The sequence below is a fragment of the Lissotriton vulgaris genome, chromosome 2_1 (assembly GCF_964263255.1).
Source record: "Lissotriton vulgaris chromosome 2_1, aLisVul1.2, whole genome shotgun sequence".
NCBI lineage: Eukaryota > Metazoa > Chordata > Amphibia > Caudata > Salamandridae > Lissotriton > Lissotriton vulgaris.
In genome coordinates, this window is record NC_141687.1 from 2111997928 (window position 1) to 2112022003 (window position 24076).

A 24076-nucleotide genomic window follows, 5' to 3' on the forward strand; every position below is an offset into this window, starting at 1 on the left:
TATCTTTGGTATTGAGTTCCAACTCTCTTTCCCTTTAATTTTATTGGGTCCATTGGCTGCCCTCACTCCTCTCCCCTTAGATCCAATGGAATTGCAGTTGATGGATCTTCTTCTGACTGTTGCGGTGAAAATCATACTTATGGAGTGGAAATCCTTCTCTTCGGTTTCCTATCATACATGGTGGGCTTGGGTCTCCTTTTTGCGCAGCGCTCACACTTCGATTGATCAAGCTCATCTCTCTCCTTCTATTTCTAGTGGGGTTTGGAAACCTTTGGATGAGTATATGGATTTGTCATCAAAAGGTTTGGTCGCTCAGTTTCCTTTTGATTTGTCTGTCTAACTGGTGTCTTGTGTTTTTCTTGTTGTCTTTTTGTGGGGTTAGTCATGTGGGAATCCTTCTTTTTCCTTCTTCTTTTCTCTTCTTCTTTTTTCTCTTTCCTGTCCTCTATCCCCTTTTCATCTTTCCTATCGCTCTCTCTTTCTTTCCTCTTCCTTTATTCTATTTCCTCCCCTGTCCTCACCTCAAATTTGATAGTGATACTTTTGTTTGTTTAGTGCTTTGTTGGTAGCCTTCACCTAATTGGCTTCTGTAATCTATAATAGGCTATTTTTATTATTGTATGCATTTATTTTGCTTACACCTCAATCTTAGCCCCTGATTGTATATTGTTCTTGTTTCAATTGTATCACTTTTATTGTATTTTGTTCCTTCTATTTTTTGTCACTTCTTTATAAATAAAATATTTTGAAATAAAAAAAAGAAACATTTCAGGTAATAGGGGCCACTTAAGGGGTCACTTGGCTGGGCTATATCAAGAATCTACTTTATACTCAAAACCTTCACACACTTTGGGATAACCCAGCCAAATCTGTTAGCACTGCAAAGCAACAGATCAAGGAGAGATTCAGAAACCAGTTCTGAAGCGAGGAGCTCAAGCGGTGTAAATCTGGTAGTCTGATTGGGAGATTCCTTGACCACAAAACAGGCCCAGCCTATGAGAACGTGTTTGATATGATATTATGTACCCTACCAAAGCAGCTGTACTTAAAGTTCAGATATGGCTCCCTACCCATTCACAGTGACATTGCCACTTGGGGATGCAATCAGAGCTTGTCTAGTATTTGCCCATCCAGCAGGCTTGCCCCGGAGGACACACATCATTTTCTAACTTTTTTGCAAGACGTACAGACTCCACCGGAAAAAGTGGATACTACCACAGTATGGATTACTAGGGATCAGGCAGCACAAAACGGCTTTCAGAATGTTGCAGTCAGATACCAAAGAAGTAGTTGTAACTGCGGTCTCCAAATATCTGCATACTGCATGGCTCATATGGAAAAGATATTCGGAGAGTTTGAAGACAGCTTGTGGTATACCTCCAGAAGCCATTTGATAGCTCAGAGCAACAACTTTAACTTTAATGTGATTAAGTATGTTTACCTTTTTTTCATATACCCAAATGCTATACCATCACGAAGAAACCGCACTGCATGTTGATCTAAAGGCAAGCTTGTATGTGCCACCTTTGTACACAAATATGTGATGTTAGAGAGTGTTATAGAAATATAAAATTATACTCTAAACGTGACTGTCCCTTTCTCTTCCTTGATTTATATTCTGAGATATATCAATGTGAAGCACTCGAGATGAACTTTTCTCGAATTAACAGTTTGCTTTTTAAATTTTAACTTACGTCCAAACTGTGTTTAATTGTTTTTAATAGAACTATATGATGACTTTTAGACTTTTACTAGATGTTGTGTTTTATAATGTATGCATCTTCTTTTAGTCATACCTTATGATACATCATTATGTACTATTTGAGATGCACTTTATCTGAATGGGCAGCTTGCCTTTTCAGTTCATGCTCTTATGTCCAAATTCTGATTGGTTGCCAGCCAAAAAAATCAAATGATGTCTTTTATATTTTTATTGCTGTGTTTTATAATGTATTTATGTTTTATGGAACAAGTTTTTGAAATAAACATATTGGACTATTTTATACATAAATCTATATGAATGTCTGATGAGAAAGACCAGTTGGCGGTCTTAAGACCATCACAAACAAGCCAAGTGATTCTGTACAGAGCACCGGTGTCTGAACGTGCCTCTTTCGCACAAAAAACCTTCAATAAATATACCCCTTAAGAAATATATGAAAACATGAATTACATACAAAACTGTTGGAGCTAATGTTGGATGGAAATATAGCATGAGTAGATTTGGGAACTTTCACCGATTAATTAGTTACCCAGAAGAGAATAACTGGTCTAGGGTATTATGCTGCCGCCCTTGTGATGACTTATCTCCACAATCAAACAATACATATGGTTCTTTTCTGTAAATTTAATACAAAGGAGAGATCGATATGGATTTTGCTTCTACTAAAGTCAGGGGGTTGGAGGCAATGTCGACCAGCTATTTAATATTTTCAGTTTTTACACAGTGATTGCTGTATTGGAGCTATGGCCGTTTTTTTAAAAAAGTGTACTCAGAGCCAGAAAAGGTTTAAATGTTTAACCCCTGTTGGGAGCTGGAACTAATCAAAATATGTGAGACTGAATTATTTGTGATACAAGTTTTGCATAATAATCTCCCCTTTTAACTTTTTGGGCTATGTGTACTTTTAAAATGTTATGAAGAAAGAATTTTTAGGATATATTGTATGTTTACATCTAGACTCAATAATGTCTAAATAGTAATTTTCTTTTATGTGTTATGTCTGCTTTTGTGATTTTATATGACTAAAATTGAAGAAAGCTTATTCTGATTCTGATAGCATGAGTTTAAAAGCCAGAGAACTATAGGTCTATCAGGATGGCGGTCGGAAAATCACTCCGACCGACATGGTAGCGGTAAAACACCGCCCGCTAGGACCGCAGAATAACCACGGGTCCAATAAGTATGCTCCACAGTCGAAATCTGACTGCGGCGGTGCAATCACGCCATTTAACATTGCGGCAGTTGCCGCTGCCAGCAGCACCGCTGTGATGTCTAAAAAAGCATGCCCAGCATATCCCTGCACTGTGTGGCAGACACTGCACAGTGCCTGCCACCTGCTACAGGGACATGTAAGGGGGTACCATGGGTACCCCTCCAGTGCACCCACACCCCCCAAACACAATGGGGGCCCGCAATGGGCCCCCAGGGACATTCTCCACATGCCTTTCCATTGGGGTTCCACCTCAGCGGGAAGGCTGGCTACTGCCGGCATCATAATCATGCCGGCGGAGCCTGGCCCTGCACCTGCCCCATTTTAGCGGTCCAGCTCCGCCCACCAGGCAAGCGTGCGGACTGCTACTGGCAGAAAAGTGGCGGGCGGAAAATCTCACCGCCGCAGTCGTCACCGCCATGCTAATGGGACCGGCTGTTTTCTGGGTTGCGAGCGCAGACGGATGACCGCCGCCGGCCCAGCTGTTGCTGCCGCTGGTCGGTCGGCAGCCATCCGACTGCCATCATAAGAGATCCCTTAATTTCCAAAGCAGCAAAACCTCTTCAGAGAAATCAGCAAACTGGTGGTTTCAGTAATTGGACAGATCCGTTTCTCAGTCTCTGACTCTCCATTTCATACCATAAAGATGATAAGAATAATAATTATTGTTCTAACAATAATAGCAACAACAACATAAAGTTACAATAATAATGATGATGATAAGAACAGCAAAATACCCACCACGACAACAATAACTACAATGTTCTATACTCCATCAGTGATATCATTTTCCGCCTTCCATAAAATCTCCAACTCCAGTTTTCTCTTTTGTAGATCACCGTTTTCCGTATGGGTTCGGAGGGGCAGCAAGACATTGAAATGGCAATTTTAACTGCTCTGCTAAAAGGTAAGTCCACATAACTTTGAGAAAGCAATGCATTTAACATTTTTCATATAAAGGCCTGTGAATCATTGACTTCCTTTTACCTGGAGTGCGCAGAGAGAACCCACTGTCCTCTCTGTCAGTGACAGTGGGACACACTGTAAACACATCTGCTGTTTTTCAGAGGTATGTCCCAGTGAAGGACTGACAGATACAAATCAATTAGGCACTGAAGGTGTCTTGCTTGGCAGATTAATCTGAGCTGGTGGCTACAGGTGGGACCCTCTGCCACTCTATATGGGGACCAGCATATATTTTTCCTAAACAAACTTGTTCCGGAGCAAGAGAGAGGAAAGCTCAAAAGTGGGACTAGAAGTGAAGGAGAATCAGAAAGACGGAAAAACAGAGACAAAAGGAGAAATCAGGAGCCAGATTTACAGCAGTATTGTATCTTGTTGGTGTTACTTTCATAACGCAGACCCGATGCAAAATCCTTTTCAGGATTTACAAACCAATGCAAATTGGTATTTGCGCTGGTTTGTAAGAAAAGGTAAGTCAAGTCAGTGCGAAGCGCCGCTTTGCATTACTTTGCGTCACTCTGTGTCAAGGCTGCATTCCATGGGAGGTATAGGTGAGTTTCCATGCAGCAACCCATGATTTTTGACACAAAACCTTATCTGCTAACACTTGTAGACAGGGTTTTGTGCCATATATTAACGGCACTTGAAAGCAGGCCTTAAAAAAGAGACATACTTCTATTCATCCTAACCTTTCTTACTTTGGATGTGTACTGTACTATACAACACACCCAGGGCCGGACCGGCTACCGGGCATTTTGGTGCCGGGGCTGATTTTGTTTAGGGGGACCTGCGTGTGCTTAAACCTATTCATTTTGCTTTGTTTATTTAGAAGCACACGCAGGTCCCCACCAACGAAATCAGCCCCACTGCAGTGAAATCAGCCCCCACCTTGGTAGCACGCCAAAACGCCCAGTGGCCAGTCAGGGCCTGAACACACTGCTAAAGTGGGAACCGTTTTAAGGTCAGTCTAAACATAGTATTTTGTACTGGAAGAATACCCTTGTAGTACACAAACCTGTGCTTGACTCACACAAACACCTTTGCATATGGCGCTCGGCTGCCTGATTTTGCGCAGTCGCTAGCGAAAGTGGAGGAAAGTGCCATATCTCTGTAGATATGACGCTTTCCTGCTCACACCTTGTCACGCAACTCGGTGCAGCAACTTTGGGTGCTAAATTGGGTTCCGTAACAGTTTTGTAATTGTGGGCCTGGGATTAAAAAAAACATGCAAAGATGAGATAAGGAGGCAAGGTATGTCTGGCGTTGGATTTAGAGAGGCACAATGTGGAGTCAAGACTACTCAACCTTCGTATTTGGCACTCCAACCTTTGATAGCACCATCCGCTGGCTTCTGAACAAAACTTTGATCTCCAGCACTTATTCGTTTACATATTAAGAACTGTTGCCACTTATAGGGCCTTAGACTCAGCGGGCAAATCATTGTGTGTTTGTATTACGGGCTTGCTTATCTCCATATTATGCACTGAAGACTAATGCAGGATACCTACCAAATACCTTTTCATGAGATTGAAATGCAACATATATACCTTCTCAAGGTCACTGTCATGTTAGTGGAAGGATAGCTTCAATTCCTCTGCATATTTGGCTCATTAATGTCTTTTAATCTACGGTTTTGCATCAAGTGATCTATAGACTTTGACATGTAGAGCTGTCAGGGAGTTTTATGCGGAACTGAACCAAGTAATGGTACATCCAGATAAGGGGTTTGGTCGTTAGCATACTCAGAGTGGACAAATTCGAAAAAAAAGGTTCCGCGTGTGGTCTGTTGAATGTGTAGGACCCTGAACTTTCTCATCCAGACCTAATGTGTTGGCCAAGTCCATTAGTGTTTGCCCCGCTGTATTGTTGGAATAGTCCACATGGATGTTAGTAAACAGCATGCAGTGTGGAGCGATGGCTACACCTAGGGTGTCAAATAATTCAGAACTAGGACCAGGAGGGTAGTAAAGGAGTACTGCTGAAAATGAGAACTATTCTGAAAGTTTCAAAGTGAAACTGTTGCATTCTGATCCCTTTAGCTCATTCCATGAAAATGAAGAACATAAGTATTTAGTACGGTGGATCAAGGTCCTCCTCTTGCGTCTGCCCTATCCAACCTGGTGATAGCATACCCTTCACAAATGGCCATGCCGATGTCAGGTTTGGAGGGATCATTAAGCCACATTTAGGTGAGCAATATGAAGTCAAAGTTCCCATCTGATGAGATCATTGTCAGTAGAGCTTTTGGGTAGAGAGCAAGAGTTTAGTACGCCTCCCTTCCAGAACTGTATTGTTTTTATATAAGCTGAGAGCAGGGCCAGGCTAAGAACTAAGTAGGGGGAGAAGAAGGGAGGGGAAGGTTGGGCTCTAGTGTAAAGCACTGCTGCTTCACTAAACCGGCCCCTAGCACAGCTGCTTTTGTTCCTGGGAGCCGATATTTCAGCACTGCTCCAAAACCGGCCCCCAACCTTCCAGTCCACCAGGAAAATGCCTGCTACGGCCAGTCCAGCCCTGGCTGAGAGATGCGTATGGGGTTCCGAGGGAGCCGAACTTTGGCTGCAGAGGCCCATACTAAGCTAAACTCTGTTCTAAACCTACAGCTGGGCCCTCAAGCTCTGCTACTGATAACCTGTGGAGGCAGGGATAAGTATGATTTATAGTGTGTAGAGAGGAAGAGGAGTACCTTATTGGAATGGCTGATATGGAACCTGCAGCATGGCTAGCGCTTGCCGCGATCGGGACCCAGACCGGTGCAGACATACTTGCCTTTGGCTCCACAGGGCGTCTGCTGCGCATCAGTACTCAGCTTGGCTCTTTATGGGTGGCTGCTGCTAGCATTAAAAGAGCTGGAGCAGCAGCCCTCTCATGGTGTCCAGGCATGGCACACTAATGGTGGTTTTATTCTGCAGGTCCTCAGTAAGGCAAACAGCAGTACAAGTACATGCACTGGTCAAGCCAAGGAATAAAAAGTCAAAACAGATTACAATTCCCCCTGTAATAATAATAATAATAAATAATAAAGGGGTTTATAAAGCGCCTGGTGACGCCTCACGGCGTATCCCCGCGCTGTGGAGAAGGGTCAAAACAGAAAGGGAGAGGGCCTAAAGGGCAAAAAGGTATGTTTTCAACAATTTTCTGAAAGTGGCTTCAGTGTTTGCTAGCCTAATGTTGGTGGGAAGGGAGTTCCATTTACAGGCTGCCAGTGAGTGGAAAGACCGACCTCCCATTCTAGCTTTTTTTATACGGGGGGTCTTTAGAAGGCCAGTTCCCATCGAGCGAAGGGCTCTGTTCGGCTCGTAAGGAACGGCTAGGTCAGACAAGTAGGATGGTGCTTTATGAGTGATGATTCTATAGCACATGAGGAGTGCTTTGAATAGAATTCTCTTCTTTATGGGCAGCCAGTGTAAGGTTGCCAGGGTAGGTTTGGAAGCAGCTCTTCTGGGTAGTCTCAGCACTAGCCGCGCTGCAGAGTTTTGAAGCACCTGCAGTCTCCTGACATTCTTTTCCGAAGTTCCCAGGAGAAGCACGTTGCCATAATCCATATGGGAGGATACTAGTGCTTGAGTCATGGTACGCCTGGCTTCCAAGGGGAGGAGGTCCAGGGTGCGGTTGAGAGTTTTCATGACCCCAAAGCACTTCCCTACAATTTTATTTACATGGCTGTCAAAGGAGAGTTTAGTGTCCACCCAGCCAGTAACACATACAGAAAGTTATAACTTAGAGTGCTGAATTCCCACTGGGTGTCTGCGCTGATCTTGGCTTTTTATGGGTGGTCCCTGCTAGTATTGCAAGAACTAGAGCTGCAACACTGTCAAAATAGCGCCCAGCCATGGCACAATAATAGCAGTTTATTTCTGCAGGTCCCCGGTAAGTCAGACCACAGTTCAAGTAAATGCAGTCGTCAAGTCAGTGTAAACAAAGTTAAAACAAATTGCAATTCCCCCTGCAGCACAATAATGGCATTTTAATGCTGCAGGTCCCCAGTAAGGCAGACTGCAGAACAAGTAAATACAGTGGTCAAGACAATGAAGAAAGCGTTAAAACAAATTACAATTACCCCTGCAACCATTAACACAGACAGAAAGCGCTAATTTAGAGCGCTGACTTTCCACTAGTCATGAACACCAGCACGAAACGACATTAGTTAAAATATATTTCAGAGAAGTAAACCTGATGGAGGGAAAGAGAGTTATTAAAAAAAACTCATGTGGATGCCTTTAGAACCAGAAGTCTTTGGAAGTAAAACGTTAAACTCACTAATGAAATGGCTGTAATTCTTAAAAACAACTGATAGCGGGTAGTAGCACATTTACATTTCGGCAATGGAGCAAAGCAGCCAGAGAATAGAAATGTGTTTAGGAAACTGCTAATCTTGATAACACAGTTGAACACACCATGCAGTAAATTGTATTTTGCTAAAAGTCCCCAAACTCTGAAGGAAGTCTCCCTAGACACCAGGTCACACATGGCAAAAATACTTCTGCCCACTTCTCTCATGTCCATGACCTAACTTTTAGTTAATACCAGCCTTGCAAATTTTCTTCCAGCGATAGATCCTCATGCCTCTTGGATCTTACACCATCCCTAGTCACAGACCTGGACCATGGATCACCAAGAGGCCAGCTTTTCAGGCCCAGAGATTCTGGACAAAGCTAGAGTGAATCATTTTGCTGCTCTTTTACCAGGCCGTGTGGAATTCCTCCAGCATACAGCTATCCAATGTTTTCGTTTCTGTCACAAGCATCTCCCCATGAGCGCACACGTTTTTAGAAGGTAACCCCAGTTGTGATTGGCGGTATTCTCAGGGTGAATTCAGTTAGAATTCTGGACTTTCTTTTTCTTTCTTTTACAGGACATGGATTTCACTATATTTAGCATCCAGTTCCTTTTACAAAACAATCCCATATACACAAGGCTGGAAGTAATTTGTTCAGGGAAAGCTTTGATCAGTGTCAGGGGAACAATTTCCTGTTAAGTGAGTAGATGTAAAAGGACCTAGTTTACTGTGAGTCTCCCTGGTCAATCCGCACAAGATGTTTATCCGAAAAACCGAAAAAATGAGCACCTTTTCAGCATATGGAATCCAAATCCAAAGTGGCTAAAAAAAAATTGTTGTAATTAGTTATATGTTGTGAAAATGACTTTTGTTTCTCCTGAATGGAATTAAAGACAAATAGGTTTTAGCATCACATGTTAAACATTGGGAGCTGCTCTCTAATGAGTAAGCTTATGTTACATTTTTTTAAATGCAACTTTGGACACAGCTTACATATTAGATTGAAGCACTATGCTGTTGTGCATAATGTTGACAAATCACAGTTACAGAACGCCTTCTAGCATTTTGAACATAACAATGGGTCTAGTTTTCTCGCCCAAATTCAAGGTCAGGCCTTTAATTTAGTAGGCTTTGCCCCAAATTTTGGATTTTCATCTTTAAGCAGTTTGCACTATTTGTGATCATGTTACAGCTGACATACAACAATGTCAAATATGGCAATTAAATAACTGAAATATTGTCCATGCTGAGGGCAAGACGCAAGCTGTATAGCCTGTTTGGCAATCTGAAAGTGCCCAGTTGTCAAAACTACAATTTTCTAAAACCCCAAAAACCAGACAAATTCTTGGTCAACACTGCAGAAAGGTGGATTTCCTTTTAGAATCTATCTCTGCTTTTCTTGTGCGTTACCTTGATTGAAAAAGCCTTTTTTTAGGATGCTGGATGGTGAGATAATCAAGAAACCAATACATGTAATTTGTTTGGAACTGTAATGTTGTGTGACTCCATGGAGACCTCTGTTTTAGCAATTTCAGCATGCACTCTGACCTCAGAATCCCCAATAAGAACAATTATGAAAAGTTACTTCGCTAATTGAATAATATGGTTATTTATTTCAGGTACAAATGCATCTGCACCAGATCAGTTGAGTTTGGCATTAGCCTGGAATCGAGTGGATATTGCACGCAGCCAAATTTTCGTCTTTGGGCACCAATGGCCAGTAAGAATTATTTTCCTCTGGAGAATTATTTGTTTAAAATGTGCTATTAATTTACAGTTGAATGCACGTCTATTCAATACTGACGAACATGATTCCTATATCTGAGCCAAAAAATGCAAAGCCTTGCTAACGCTTCTCCTAATACCCTTCGCCAGGCACATTTGGCACCCCCCACCTCTTTAAAAAAATCACATACCTGGGCTATTTGAGGTGGGCTTTTAAATTTATGAGTTAATAAAATTAAGATGGAATGTAGGCATTTTAGTATCGCTCATCAATATATTTCATTCTGCTGCAATGTCTTGCCTCACAAAATATGGAAAACTATCTATATTCAGGTTCTGAAAGCATAATGTAAGCTAGAATGCATAATGAAAAAAAAATTAATTGTGTTGTATTGTAGTGTAATTGTATTGATATAGCGCTTACTACCCCCGACGAGGTGTTAAAGAACTTTTTCGGTGAGTAGTGCGCTACTTTGGAACCCATAAAGGATTAGTGGTGAATTAGCATAGTGAAATATGAAAGTAAATTGAGTGGTGCATATGTAAGTTATTTGGATTGAGAAGGATAGTGGAGGGATCAAAGAGGGAAAATTATTTGCATTTATATAGCGCTTGCAACCCCGGATGGGGTGTTGAAGTGCTTTTTTGGTGAGTAGAATGATACTCCGGAACCCATAAAGCATTAGTGGAGAATTAGTATAGTGAAATAAGAAAGTGATTTGAGTGGTGGACATGTTAGTCAGTTATCTGGATTGAGAAGGATAGTGAAGGGATCGAAGAGAGAACATGTGTTTGTAATATGCACTCTATCTACAAACGGTATTTTGGTGTCAGTCTTGCAAAACCTTGTATTTAAGATATGTTTTAGCTTTTTTCTAAAGTTACTAAGAGAAGGAAGGACCTTAACCTGCACGAGGCAGGAATTCCAAAAAGATGAGCATACAGAAAAGAATGCTTGCCTCTCCTTAAATCAGGGTATCTGCAACAACCTTTTCTCCTAGATCTGCATTACACTTGCAGGCTGGTATAGATGAATCTGATATGCCAAGTAAAGAACATGGTAAGTAATTGATGCACTTAAGCATCCAGCACCCCAGCTTTAAAACAAATCCCATCTGTGCTGAAACCCTGTGCAGTGTTTTCCTTGCCTGGGAATGTGTTCACTTTTCCTCAATCAAGCAGTAAGTCAAACAATGTAATTATGGGCTCTTTACAACTGGTTATGTCAAATGTTGTTAAATTTGCATTAGGACAGTTACAGTAATCCAGCTTGGAATTGACTGCTTCTTCTACTACCAAAGACATATGTGTGTAGGAGCGGAGGAAGGACTAGCATGAGATTAGACCGTTGGTCACAGCAGCTGCCTCAACTTTCCCTCCCTAAGTCTTCAAGAGCATGTCATTACTGAAATCCCAGTGTTTAGCACGTGATGAAGATAAACAGTTATAATCAAGAATTTCCGGTAGGGGCATGGAACAAGACTAGCCATTCCTTGTACTCCAAACAGGAAAATCTTGCTTTTGGAGTTGTTAAGTTTTAGCTGGTTTGAATGCATTCAATCTGTGATATTCTTTAGAAGTTTGTGCTTTTCCAAAACCACTGAAGCTTCCTCTCAGAATCAGAATATTGTCTGCATATTGTCTGTCAGACCTCACCAGCATGCCCTTAAAAAGGCTAAACAAGGGAGACAGATATGTATTAAATAAGATGGGTGGCAATGGTGACACCTACAGAACCACGCTGAAGAGATCCTAGGGAAACCTTTTGATAAGGCTAGTTCAAAAGCTGGAAGAGGGACAGGCACAAACTTTCTCACACACTTGATTTCAGAGAAGGTTGAAGGTCGAAAATAAAGGAACAATTTCGAATTTGGCAGGCAGAGTGAAGGCAGTGAAGGTGGCAGAGGACTTTATGTTTGCTAACTTACTTTCACACACCCCACCAAATTTAGAGTTCAACGCAGGCCGTGAGGTGAACTCTGTGAGTTTGTATGAACAGGTGTTTCATACAAAGTCATTTAAAAGTTTGGTGGACATCCGTAACAGATACTTACACCAAACTTCTAAAATGTGTTTCTTTTATGAAAACAAACTTCCACTGGGAGAGTTTGTTTTTGGAAAAGAACAAACTAATGGCCCCAATACTATAGGATATTCCTGGCGATGATCGATAGTAAATTCAAATAATCTTTATTCGGATATGAATATCCATAAAAGCACATATCAAAAGGATACCAGCAGCATACAAACACAATATAAAAACAATAGTAAAACAACCACTGACCGGCTACTCTAAATAAGTAGGAGAGTCGTATAGCTTACCTTCGATGGCCTGTACTCCCTCGGACAGTTAGAGGAAGGTTTACACTTATGCTCGGTGCAAACCTCATAGTCTACCGAACTCAAAATAGGGTGGGCTGACTGTTAGTTTGGGGGGCAGAATACTCCACCACCATTCCAAACAGAATTCCCAGACCAGCATACTATGAATCGACCCAAGTTTTGATTCTCCATGAAAAGAACTCTCCTTATGATAGAGAAAAAGTATACAGACTTTGTAGCTCACTGGAAAAAAGTTATACATTTTCCTCCTCGTCTACTTGCATGTCCAATACACATCACATGAACATGTTATAGCTTAAGCTTCTAAACTGGCAACAGTGCATGTCTATGAAGAAGGAATGTATTCTTATAGTGCCATTTGTGATTAATTCTCTGTAAGGATGGCTTGCACCAATGAGGTGATTCTTTGTTTAGGCTTAGACTACAAGAGCGTTTTCTGAACTACTTCGAAATGAAACATGAGACATTGTCAGTGTGCAACTGTAGCAGATAAAAAGGCTATTTGTCCAGCATTTCTGTTTATTTACTAATTTCATGTATTTTTTCTGCCATTGTTTTCAGCCTTTAGGAAGCCTTACAGCTACAGCTACAGTTGACAAAGAGAAACGGTCACCTGCGCCCCAGGCAAAGGCAATGAGAGGGAAGGGGAAGGGGAAGAAGAAAGGCAAAGGGAAAGAAGAGCCAGAGGAAGAAACCGATCCCAGGAAGATTGAGCTCCTGAACTGGGTGAAGACACCACTCGCCAGCTTCACCCTATGTCTGTTCATGTTCTTGGCCCTCTTTCTACCCTAACAAAGCTTCCCTCCCTTACCCCACTGCCAAGCAAATGCCTCAGTTGATTGTAATTTGCAAACCACATTCCAAAAATAAGACATTTTGTTTGCACCACTTAAATGTCAACATGAATGCACCATATTACACGACAGCAGATTTGCACGAAAATAATTCAAAAAGTATCGCGAAATACACCCTTGTTACAATTTGTGAACCAATTAGGCCTTTTTCCGCTAGTACAATATCCAACAACTAGAAGATGGGTCTGAAAAATGCTATTACAGAAGGAATATCACACAAAAAAGTGTTTTAAAAATCCGTTAGAATCAATAGGGACCTCACAGAAAACACAATGCCAAAAAGATATACATTTTGAATAAGATATTGTGCACAGTGTGGGGCGGTCTTCGAGAACGCGGGTTTTCCCCTTACCGATGCATATAGCCTGAATAATCAGTCAGAAATCAATAATGTAGACCCTCAGCAATTGGTGACCATTCCATACTGACAGTGATTGACTTATAAGTAAATACATTGTTATTTATCAAACAGATGTCTATGCTCGCCCTACCAAATAGATATTATCTTCACTTAATAACATGCAAAACTCTGAGGGGAGAAGCTTTCGAATACAAGGTTCTACCCTTTTACATTCACTAACCTTCAATCTATCTGTCTGTCTGTCTGTCTGTCTGTCATTCTGTTTATCTGTATGTCTGTCTCCATGCCTCTTTGGCTGTCTAGCTATCTAGCTAGTGATCTGCCTGCAGGGAAATTCATCCTTTAGTGTGGTCTACCAAGATTTTTTTGAAAAGAAGTGCAGTCCTACTTGAATGTCTGGGCGGTGAGTAGCTGCTAAACATCTGAGTTGATGTATTGTGACCCATAAAACATGACAAGTAATTTGCTAACACCAAATGGCTTGTTTAACTTGTAGGGAAAGATACAGTACCAAGGTGTATAAACTCCATTAATGGCAGGAAGGTCAAACGTTACAAGATGGCCACAGGGAATCTTAGCACTATCCACCTGAGAGATTTTAAAATATGACATCAGTCTGTCCAACAACCCTGGCCTGCTGCATGCAAAACTGCAGCAAGAACATGTCAGAATAAACGTTTCTGACATGCTTAAATGTCCACCTCCAACATTAAGTCACATATAAATTGTGTTTTGTAGCACACAAGCCCTAGGTTCCTAATGTAGCTGGCATGTCTCCCCCTTAACTCAACTTGCAAATGTTACTTAATGCAGAAGCTCAAATGGCCTCTCCATTCGAAACACCATGATTTATTAATAAAATGTAGCAATGTATAAAGTCAACTTTACAGTATAGTGGCAGGTTTTAAAAACCTAATGATTTGATGAACGTAAATTTTTAATATAAATACCAGAAAGATGATTTTCAGAAAAGTTGTTTTTCTCAGCTTTAACAGCCCCAAAAACTAGTGACTGAAATCACAGGTCCGGGACTACCCAAGACTATGTGTGAACAGTTTCATTATTTATTTTGAAGACTTTATATAGCGTGAACATGACCCTTGTGGGTATCAGAGTGCTTTACAGGGGGAAATAAAAGACAAAAGTACAATGTATGCCATTATTATGCCCTGCTATAGATAGTTACAGAGGTGTATGCTCAAAGACAAAAAATAGTAAGGCATCTAATACAAAGTAGGACAACATCAGTTATGTGGGTTAGATTTGTTGTTCATGTAAGTTTTCTTTAGAGTAGAGACTTTACTGCTTCTTGAAAGAGGCAGTAGAGGGGTTCAGTCTGGTTTCTGGGGGCAGTGCATTCCAAATTCTTGGGGCGATTCTAGAGAAGGTTCGGTTGTATGTTTTCATTTTGGCAATTCCTTGTGGTGTCAGAAGAAGAATTCTGGAACTTCTGGAGAATCTGTCACTACATGAGAGCTCCAGTTTCTGGGACAGATATTTCGGGGTATTGTTGTGAAGGGCTTTGTGAGTCATGCAAGCGATTTTTTGTTGAATTCTTGCTTTGAATGGTAGCCAATTGAGAGCTCAAAGGTCAGGGGAAATGTGGCAGTTTCTTTTAGTACCCATGATGAGCAAAATTGAGGGAGGCTCTTAGGGGTCCGTTGTAGACCTGGGAAGTCCACAGAGAGTTGCACTCCCATAATATAGTCTGGGCCCATAATCTAGTATGGGGATTACTAGAGTTTGTACTGCCAATTTAAAGTCATTGGCGGGAAGGAAGGGTTTTAATTTTCTCTTAATGTTCATCAGTATGTTTGCTCCTTTTGTTGCGGCACTGATGTGTTATTGCATGTTTAGATTCCTGTCAATTGTTATTCCCAGCGATCTCGCTGAGTCGATAACTTGAGGCTAGTAGTTGAGTGCTGTAAATTGTTTAGGCCATTCCTCTACGGTGCTTGTTTGGTTGAGGGGAACGATTAGGGGGAATTCAGTCTTGAGGCTGTTGAGTTTCAAGTGGTTTTCAGCAAGCCAAATCTGTGCTTTTTGTAGAGTTCAATTAAGAGATCTGGGGCCGTATTATGTATTGGCATTGTTTGTGCCCGGCCAACTTTGAAAAGTTGCGCCTGGCGCAAACAATGCCAATGCACCCTATTATGGTTAATGCGCTGCCCCCAGATCAACACATTCATGTGACAACAAGAATCAGCGGCTCTGTATTTTCACAGTGCAGGCGGCACCCACCTGCACTTTCAAAGATGTTTAGAGATCCCCTTGCAGGCAGTGCAGTCAGTGACTGCACCAGCCTGCAAGGGGATGTGAGGGGGGTCCATAGGACCCCCATTACCTCCTGCAGAGGGCTGCTGTCAGGAGGTGCACTGACAGTGCGCCACCATTTAAATGGCGCACTGTCAGTGTACCTCTTGAGAGCTTCTTTGACTCTGGGCCCTCTGTAATATGGCACGGGCCCAGAGTCAAAGGATTTCCCTCATTTGAATAAGGAACACCCTCTGTTGATAGATCTGGTGCTTTAAGTATGCCAGCGCTATCGGTATTATAGAAGGGGATGCACAAGTGATGGAGCTGTAATTTCTTCTGGTAGTTTCTCAATGCAAAACCTTCATGCTACCTCTAATTTACCGCTCAAAAGGTGTTGGGCCCTTCACACCATGTATTACCTTCAGGAGACTTTAAATAAAGATGAACAGTCAAAAATGCAATTATTATTTTAAGCCAATAAAGAGAGTTGTTGAGTATTTAAAGGGTTTTATTTTCTAGTCAAAAGTTAAGTTTTTCTTTGACCCTTTATTTATTAGTAAAATATCAATCAAGTTACAGAATTTGGAAAACAGGAAAAATAGCATTAATACAGAACATATTACAGTCTGCATATAAGCATTACATATAGGATAGAAAATGTGGCACACATGTCATTCAAAACTCTTAAAGAGTTTCTAAGGAAAAAATAGTCTTGCAAGGCTAATCAATAATTAAATAGTTTGCAAAAATCTCCCATTAAGAGAAATAAATGCATAAGTCAAATAAATCATTTCAGACCTAATTAATTAGTCAAAGCATAAACTTAAAGTTTAGCATCTAATTCTATTTTAATCAGCTGCACTCTCTGTCTGTCTGTATCTAAAGAGGAAAACAGCCCGCCCTTCACAAGGCCTCAAAGGAATGTGGCCTGCAGTGCCAAGATATGACGTGGAAGCAAGAAACCTCCCCCTGACTCTCCTCGGACGCCCATGCACCAGTGACGATCTCGTACCTAACCCATAGGATGTCTGGCCTAATCTGTTCCTTCTCTCAAGAGCTCACACCCCCCCCCCCCTAATGAGCCTAGAAGCCAGCTGAGCTGAGAAAAGCCAGCCCCCATCCAGAGAACTTATTATTTATACACTAAATTTTGGCAGACCACACAAAAAAGGTTACATCTTTAAGAAAACTTGTACGTGATTGGTCAGTCATGATGGCATGAGTTCTCACTACCCTGACTCATTCTAAAAAACCGGACTTTACCAGTTTTAACAAAAGAAGCCTACATGAATAATACATTTATAAGCATTTGCAACATTTACTAGGAAAAATGTTTCATTCTAAATCTTCCTTCCTTTCACAGCGCAGTAGGACGGATACTTTAGTTAGCTGGTACATTGGCACAATCACAAGAATGTACAGTTCAAGATGTCCTTGACTCCTTCCGCAGTTTGAGTCAAGCTGCCACAGTCTGCGCATGCTCTCTTCTCTTTGAAAGCAAGCCATAGCCTTGCTGGATTCACAGGCAGCCATGTTTTGTGTAGGCCCCAAAAATAAAACAAACACAAAGATAACATTAATTTCATGTAATCTTCAAAGCTAAAAAGGCCACTTTTCTCTACATTGCAAAAACACATGTTAATTCAGCAAATGAATTACAGACTGAATAGGCCTCACTTTCATATTTTTCATGTGCCATGTTTTTAACTTGCACCAAAAGGTGCGTGGCAATTTAAATGCAGTCTGTCTGAAGCACAACAAATAAGACAATGCCTGACTGCAGATGAAATCTGCTCCATCACAAGCGTCTGCGTTCCCTTCTCTCATACCAAAGTGCCCTGGGGGTGAGCAAAGCTGGCGCAAATGCCTGTTGCGCCCCTGGACACTTACTGTAATACGGCCCCTGATGTCCTCCATAGAAGAGACCTCTAGGTACAGTTGTGTATCATCTGCGTACATGTGATCGTGGGTGTTGGAGGAGCTGAGAATTTCAGTAAGAGGTTCAATGAATAGGTTTAAACAGTGGGTGAGAGGAAAGCGCCCTGTGGGACTCCTACTGTGACTAGGATGGACATAGATAAGGATTGATTAACCTTGAATCTTTGGGATTTATTTTGGAGGAAAGAGATAAATCAATTTAGTACTGGTCCTGATGTGCCCATTCTCATATTTCATCGTGTTTGACGGTGTTGAATGCCGAATATAGGTCGAGCAGGATTAAAAGACAGGCTTCGTTTTGGTCTAGTATTTTTAGTGCATTATGCACTATTTGGGTCAGGGAAGACTCAGTACTGTGCCCTGCGCGAAAACCGGATTGGTATTGATTTAGCAGGTTGATGGTCGATGTGGTTGCCAAGTTGGATGTGTACACATTTTATCCAGGAGTATAGAATAAGAATATGTTGGCCAGTAGCAGAAATGAGTAGAGGGGAATGGATTAAGAGAGAAAACAGAGTCATTAAGGTGATGCATCTAACATAAGACTGACATGATACCTGAGAAGTATCTCAGAGTAATTAACTCTTTTATTAGAAATATTAAATAACTAAATAACCTTCCTCTTCTACTAACAAGATTACTGAATTCTGCTTTGTGACTGTGTACTGTTGGATGATGATAGACTTACTTCCATGCTGTGCATTCAATGTAATTAATATTTACAATTATTCTTTGGTTATTAGCAATGTGAACATAAATATCACTTACTAAACTCCTGTTGTGTATGTGCTTATAATTATATATACATATCATGAATAATTATTATCCTTGGTGCAATAATTTTTACGATTCCTTCACAAGAAGTAAGCCATAGTTGATATGAAGACAATCCCTCTAGTGTCTTGAAGTTTACTAATGTCTGTGTCAAAAAATAGTTAAAAGTGTGTTTTCCCAACACAATTTGATAGTAGAGTACTTTTCAATGATCCTGTTCTCCAGCAATCTGTCATGGATGCACATATTCTTTAAACTAAATCATGAATCAAAAGAGCAAGGTCCTGGATGCAACAAAATGTTAGCTCAATGTCCTTCAAGCATGCCGTGATACACAAGGAAACTTATAGCCAATTGCGAGATCTGGGAGTCTCTAGTTGGCAGAGGTAGGTACTGTTGCTTCTAGTCAGGATACACTCTTTAGATAACCCCTGCTCACCCCCTTGGTAGCTTGGCACGAGCAGACAGGCTTATCAAAGGCAATGTGTAAAGTATTTGTACCAACACTCACAGTAATACAGTGAAAACACCACAAATCGACTCCACACAAGTTTAGAAAAATAAAGTATCTTTATCTAAACAACACAGGACCAAAACGACAAGAATCCAACATACAGAGTTCAAGAATATGATTTTAAAAGAGTTCAAGGGTTTGCGTCAGAATAAACCAGAGTTCTGTCACGTTTAGCCAAAAGTACCTTCAGATGTGACTAAAGTTCCAAGTGGAAGCTGCAGCATTGAAAAACAAGCAATGCATCACTCCTGAGACCCTGGGGAGGCGATGCGACAGCCCCGCTAGATGCAGCGAGCGTGTTGCGATGAATCCAGTCTGTGTGAGGAGGGATTCTATACCATGTATGGATTCCGGTGTGCTGGTTCCGTGGGAAGCGTCCCGCAAAGACATGATGTGACGATCTTCAGGACGGTGACGATCTCAGGTGCGGCGGCGATGCGCAGCGTAGTGCCGATCTTCTCCTCTCGCTGCCCCTCGATGCGATGGCTCTGCGACGATACTCGCAGCGATGGTAAACTTCCTGCACCGGAGCGATGGCTTCCGCAAGCGAAGGCAGTGTCAGTTCTTGCAGCGGAAACAGGCACTGCGACGATCTTGATCTTCGCGGCGGTGGGAATTTCCTCACACTGTCGGGGATGTGCTCCGCAAGCGAGCGATGTATGGAAATGGGCAGATTGCCTTAGTTTCTTCTTGTCCAGCTCCCCAAACAACAGGTACCACTTCCATAGGCACCACAAGCACTCTAGGAAGGACAGAACTCATACAGAAGAGTTCAGAGGGGAAACTGGGGGTGAAGTCCTTTTGTTCTTGGGACTTCTTAACAGGGAGCCAGCTCTACTCAGGCCCTTGGAGAACTCTTCAAGCAAGGGGACACAGCAACAGCAAAATCCTCTTCCTCTCCTTGGCAGTAGTTCCTTCTTGATTCCAGGCTTATCTCATTTTCTGTAGTCTGGGTAGCCTTTCTTCTACCAGTCTTTTCTTTGTTCTCTGGAGGCAGAGAGGCCTTGGCTTGGTCAGAACCAGTTCAGGTCAGTTCCTGAGCACTTTATTTTTCTCTCTTCTCTTCTCCTTTCAGTGAGAGGGGCAGGGTCGTCAGCCGCCCAGCAAGAGGTGGAGCCAGCATTGTGGAAAGCATGCACAGCCCTATTCAGGCTAAGGTGCTATCCCCTCCCGACACTCAAGATGCAGATGCAGTCATTCAGCCTAGGTCTGACTCCTCCACCCTTCTGGGGGCTCCCCAGCCCGTCACTCACAAACCAGACAGTCAATTCTCAAACAGGCCAAGGCACACAGAAACACTGAAAGGTTAAACAAGAGAAGAGCCACCTTCTAAAAGTGCTGTTCTCAAACACAGGATTGAAAAACCATCCTTCCTAAAAGATGTGTTATTAAATTCTGAGTTCAGGGATACCAGACTTTAATGTTCCATCTTGCTCCTATGGGAAGATATGCAGGCAACCATTATACACAGCATTCCCCATTATAGCCTATGGGCAAGATAGCCCTCTCAATAGTGAAAAACTAAAATGGCTGTAATTTACTACCAGAGCATTTCACACACACCAGTACATGCTCTACCTTTCATATACACTGTACCCTGCCCAGGGGGTACAGTCTATAGGGATGTCCAATGTGTACAGAAAGGGAAGGACTAGGCCTGGTCAGTGGGGATACTGGCCAGGTTGACATGGCAGTCCACAGACTGCACACAGGCACTGCGGTGGCAGGTCTGAGACACCATTTTAGGGCTATGTTATAAAGAAACAATGGAACCTAGCTTATTCAACATAAACACAATATATAGTATAGAAACTCAATGGAAGCTATACAATTCAGGTTGTCCTGACCCAGCCGGGGCAGGAGTTTATTACCAAGAAACAATGTCAGATATACAATACAATTTTTCAAGACACAAGCCTGTGCCGTACTGACAAGGAAGGAGGAAATAGATATAGGGTGAAAAAGAGGGTGATTTTCAGGCAAGGAAAGAGAGCAAAGACAGGGCACTGCAAAAAATGCAAAGATTGCTGGCAGTGTCGCCTGGAGTGGAATGTACACAAAATTTTTGAGAATATTACGAGTGTCAACCCACTCTTGGGTGTCGACGTTTCGATCCCTAAAAGCTCTAATAGATGCACGGGATCATCATCAGGACTTATTTAAGTAGCAAAACATGCCTGAATGAGCAAAGCCATGTGGTTGAGTTTACACATAAGATTCAGTGGAGTTCAATGGTTGTCTTAATATGGTCGTTTTAAAACTTCAACGTCCGTCTGTGGGTGGCTGCACTTTTAAGTCACGTGCTAGCGTCGGAATCTGAAGTATAGAGGCATCAATGGTACCATACTTTTGTGTCAGTATTTCCAACTTTTTTCTTTGAAGTTACAGTTTTCTGGCTTGCCTCGCCCTGGGCTTCAGCAATGTGGATAACGGGCGTTGGTCATGATATGACAGCCGCCTCTCCCAGGGGTGCTCGGACGATGCCGGATACAGACTACATACACTACCATTTTAGGGTTACTCATGTGGATGGCACAATCAGTGCTGCAGGCCCACTAGTAGCATTTGCATCACCTGCCCTGGCACACTCAGTGCACTTTACTAGGGACTTCCTGGTAACACAAATATGCCAATCATGGATAACCAGAACAATTACAATTTACTCAGGGAGCACTTGCACTTTGACACTGGTCAGCAGTGACAAAGTGCCCAAAGCATCTAAACCAGCAAAAACAACATCCAGCACAGCATCAAAAATACAGGTGATAGAGGCAAAAAGTCAAGAGAAACCACACCAAAGATGCCAGGTCTAACACCAATGATTTAAGATAACTTGAAAAAATCATGTCTTTAATGTCATTTCAGGATTGATAAAATAATTTTCCCACATAAGGGAATGCTTGCCCCTTTATTTCAAAGCTAACAGGGTTAAGCTGCAAATGCCTTTTGTTCCTCGGGTGCTGGGCTACTTAAATAGGTGGGCGCTCATCCACTGTCTCCCCTTAGGTACTAATACAGTTTCTTATGCTATCTATTCATGTTTATCTGTCAGCCTGCCTAATTACCTACTTATCTCCCTACCTGTCTATCTATCTCCTACCAAAGCATCCATATGTGTGATTCAACATTGCATAATATGGATTCCTGTGCTGTCCTCATCTGCCTGCTGTGTGAAGAGTTATTCTGAAGGAATGTCTGCTTATTAACTAGATTGCCTCTAAATCCTTAGGTGAACTCCTTGGAGCAAGCAATGATGGATGCTCTGGTGCTGGATCGTGTTGATTTTGTGAAGCTTCTGATTGAAAATGGAGTGAATATGCAACGTTTTCTCACCATCCCTCGCCTAGAAGAACTATACAACACTGTGAGTATGTTGGATGATTTGTAGCGCTCGTACATTCTAGATCTACGTCACTTCACATGTAATAGTAGCTTGTGAGTATTCAGGGACAAACTGGGTTTGTATGTCTGAATGTATCGCCATTATTCCCTGTCCCTAAGAGGGACCACCTTAATCACAACACATTGACTGCTATCCTAAGAAAGGTTGAGTGTGTTGCAATTCTTATCAAATGACAATAAAAAGGGGGTCATAGAACTCCCGTAGGAAGGAAATTCAGATCTGGGACTGGGAGTTTATGATATCCTGAGTTTTTATCTTGCCAGGTCCGCACTACTGTACAAATGATGGTTAGATAAGCATATTTCAGGATACATCCCCATAAGGAAGAAAGTAAGCGAGTAAGTGTGAGTGAGTGAGTGAATCCAACTCTCGGTCAGTCAAGTCAGTCAGCATGTCAGTCATCAAATAATTGTGTCAGGCACTTACTGAGTTAGTGTGTAGGTTTACCTTTAAAGAACAGCCGACAAGCTTAACTACACTGAGACACCCAGAAAAAGATTTCTAAAACATCATTCACTTAGGCCAAAGGTTTTTAGGTGAGTCACTGGAGCTATAACAAACTTGCTCCAGTATGAGGAACAACGGCAACCAATTCCAGTGTTCCATGCCATGCACAAAAGACCTCAGGCTAATACAAATAATGGCTAAAAAGATGCTATTTGTTTTAACATTTTGCAATATTTCCCAGAAGCGTTGAGGCTGCTTATCTGATACCTGTTTTAAGATCTCAAGTTGTAAATTTACATGCTGTTTTATCGGAAATGCAAAAATGAACACTACTACTAGAAAAACAGAACATGTTTTCTTGGACTTTGCATTTTAGCTATGATCCCCTGGTCTGGGAGGTTAACGTAGAGACATCAGTGTCTTGATGAACTCAGGAAAGCAGTGTGATCAGTAAAGGTCAGACTATTTAAAAGATGGTAGAATACAAATTAGGGTGTAATAGTTCTAATTAGCAACAGGAGAACAGGCAAGCACGAAGGCTGGTTTTCATTACAAGGCCCCTGAACACCAACGCCACTTACAAACTCAAATTTAGCTGTGATTACAGGCAACGTTAGCTGTTTGACTACTTCATGTCATCGATTACAAAAAGAATAAACACATAGAGACTGAGCTTTGGTTTAGCCCCCTACGTCCATTGGCTTCATGTATTTCTCATGCTTTATCATTGCTTGACTGGACTATCCATCTAGGCCACGATATGTCATTTATGCTCACACTGCCCATTTGTGTTCCCATAAGGTGTTGGTGGTGGGGCATCAAGAAGTCCTATTGTTAGACTGCAAATAATGCCAGATGTGTAGCCGTTAATCGAGACAGTTTTGTTAGCTGCTTTTACAGATTTTTGTTTAGAAGTGCTTACTGTTAGTATTTTTACACGGTCTTAAAATACATTGCTAATCACGAATCACCCTACAATTGTTTTAGTCTGCTGTCATGAACAGGTATTGGATTTACAGCTTATTGCCTTTATAAAGTAAACGTGTGCATGTACGTAGGCTTTCGTTAAGGTGGAACAAAAGTACGGACACTCTGTAAAAAGAAAACACTGCAATATTTTGCAGCGTGTGCATTTTAATGTCATCAATTACTACACAAACTATATTTTCGGATTGCTTTCCGTAACACTAGTCTCCTTTGAGTACAGCTTGACTCAGCTATTGCAGTCAGCAAAGGGGCCCTACTTCCAGAATCTATATTGTTTTAGCCCTATAGGTCGCTTTGTTATT

At 41.8% G+C, this 24076-nt stretch overlaps 1 protein-coding gene across 1 annotated transcript in view; it reads left to right on the top strand.

Moving 5' to 3' along the window:
• Positions 1–3782: 3782 nt before the first annotated feature.
• Positions 3783–24076, top strand: part of LOC147733785 (transient receptor potential cation channel subfamily M member 1-like) — a 220837-nt gene continuing 200543 nt past the window's right edge. The window contains exons 1-4 of the mRNA XM_086958380.1: positions 3783–3840; positions 9792–9892; positions 12802–12966; positions 22167–22301. Coding sequence (XP_086814506.1) covers positions 3783–3840; positions 9792–9892; positions 12802–12966; positions 22167–22301 — 459 coding nt within the window. The remainder of the gene's footprint in view (positions 3841–9791; positions 9893–12801; positions 12967–22166; positions 22302–24076) is intronic.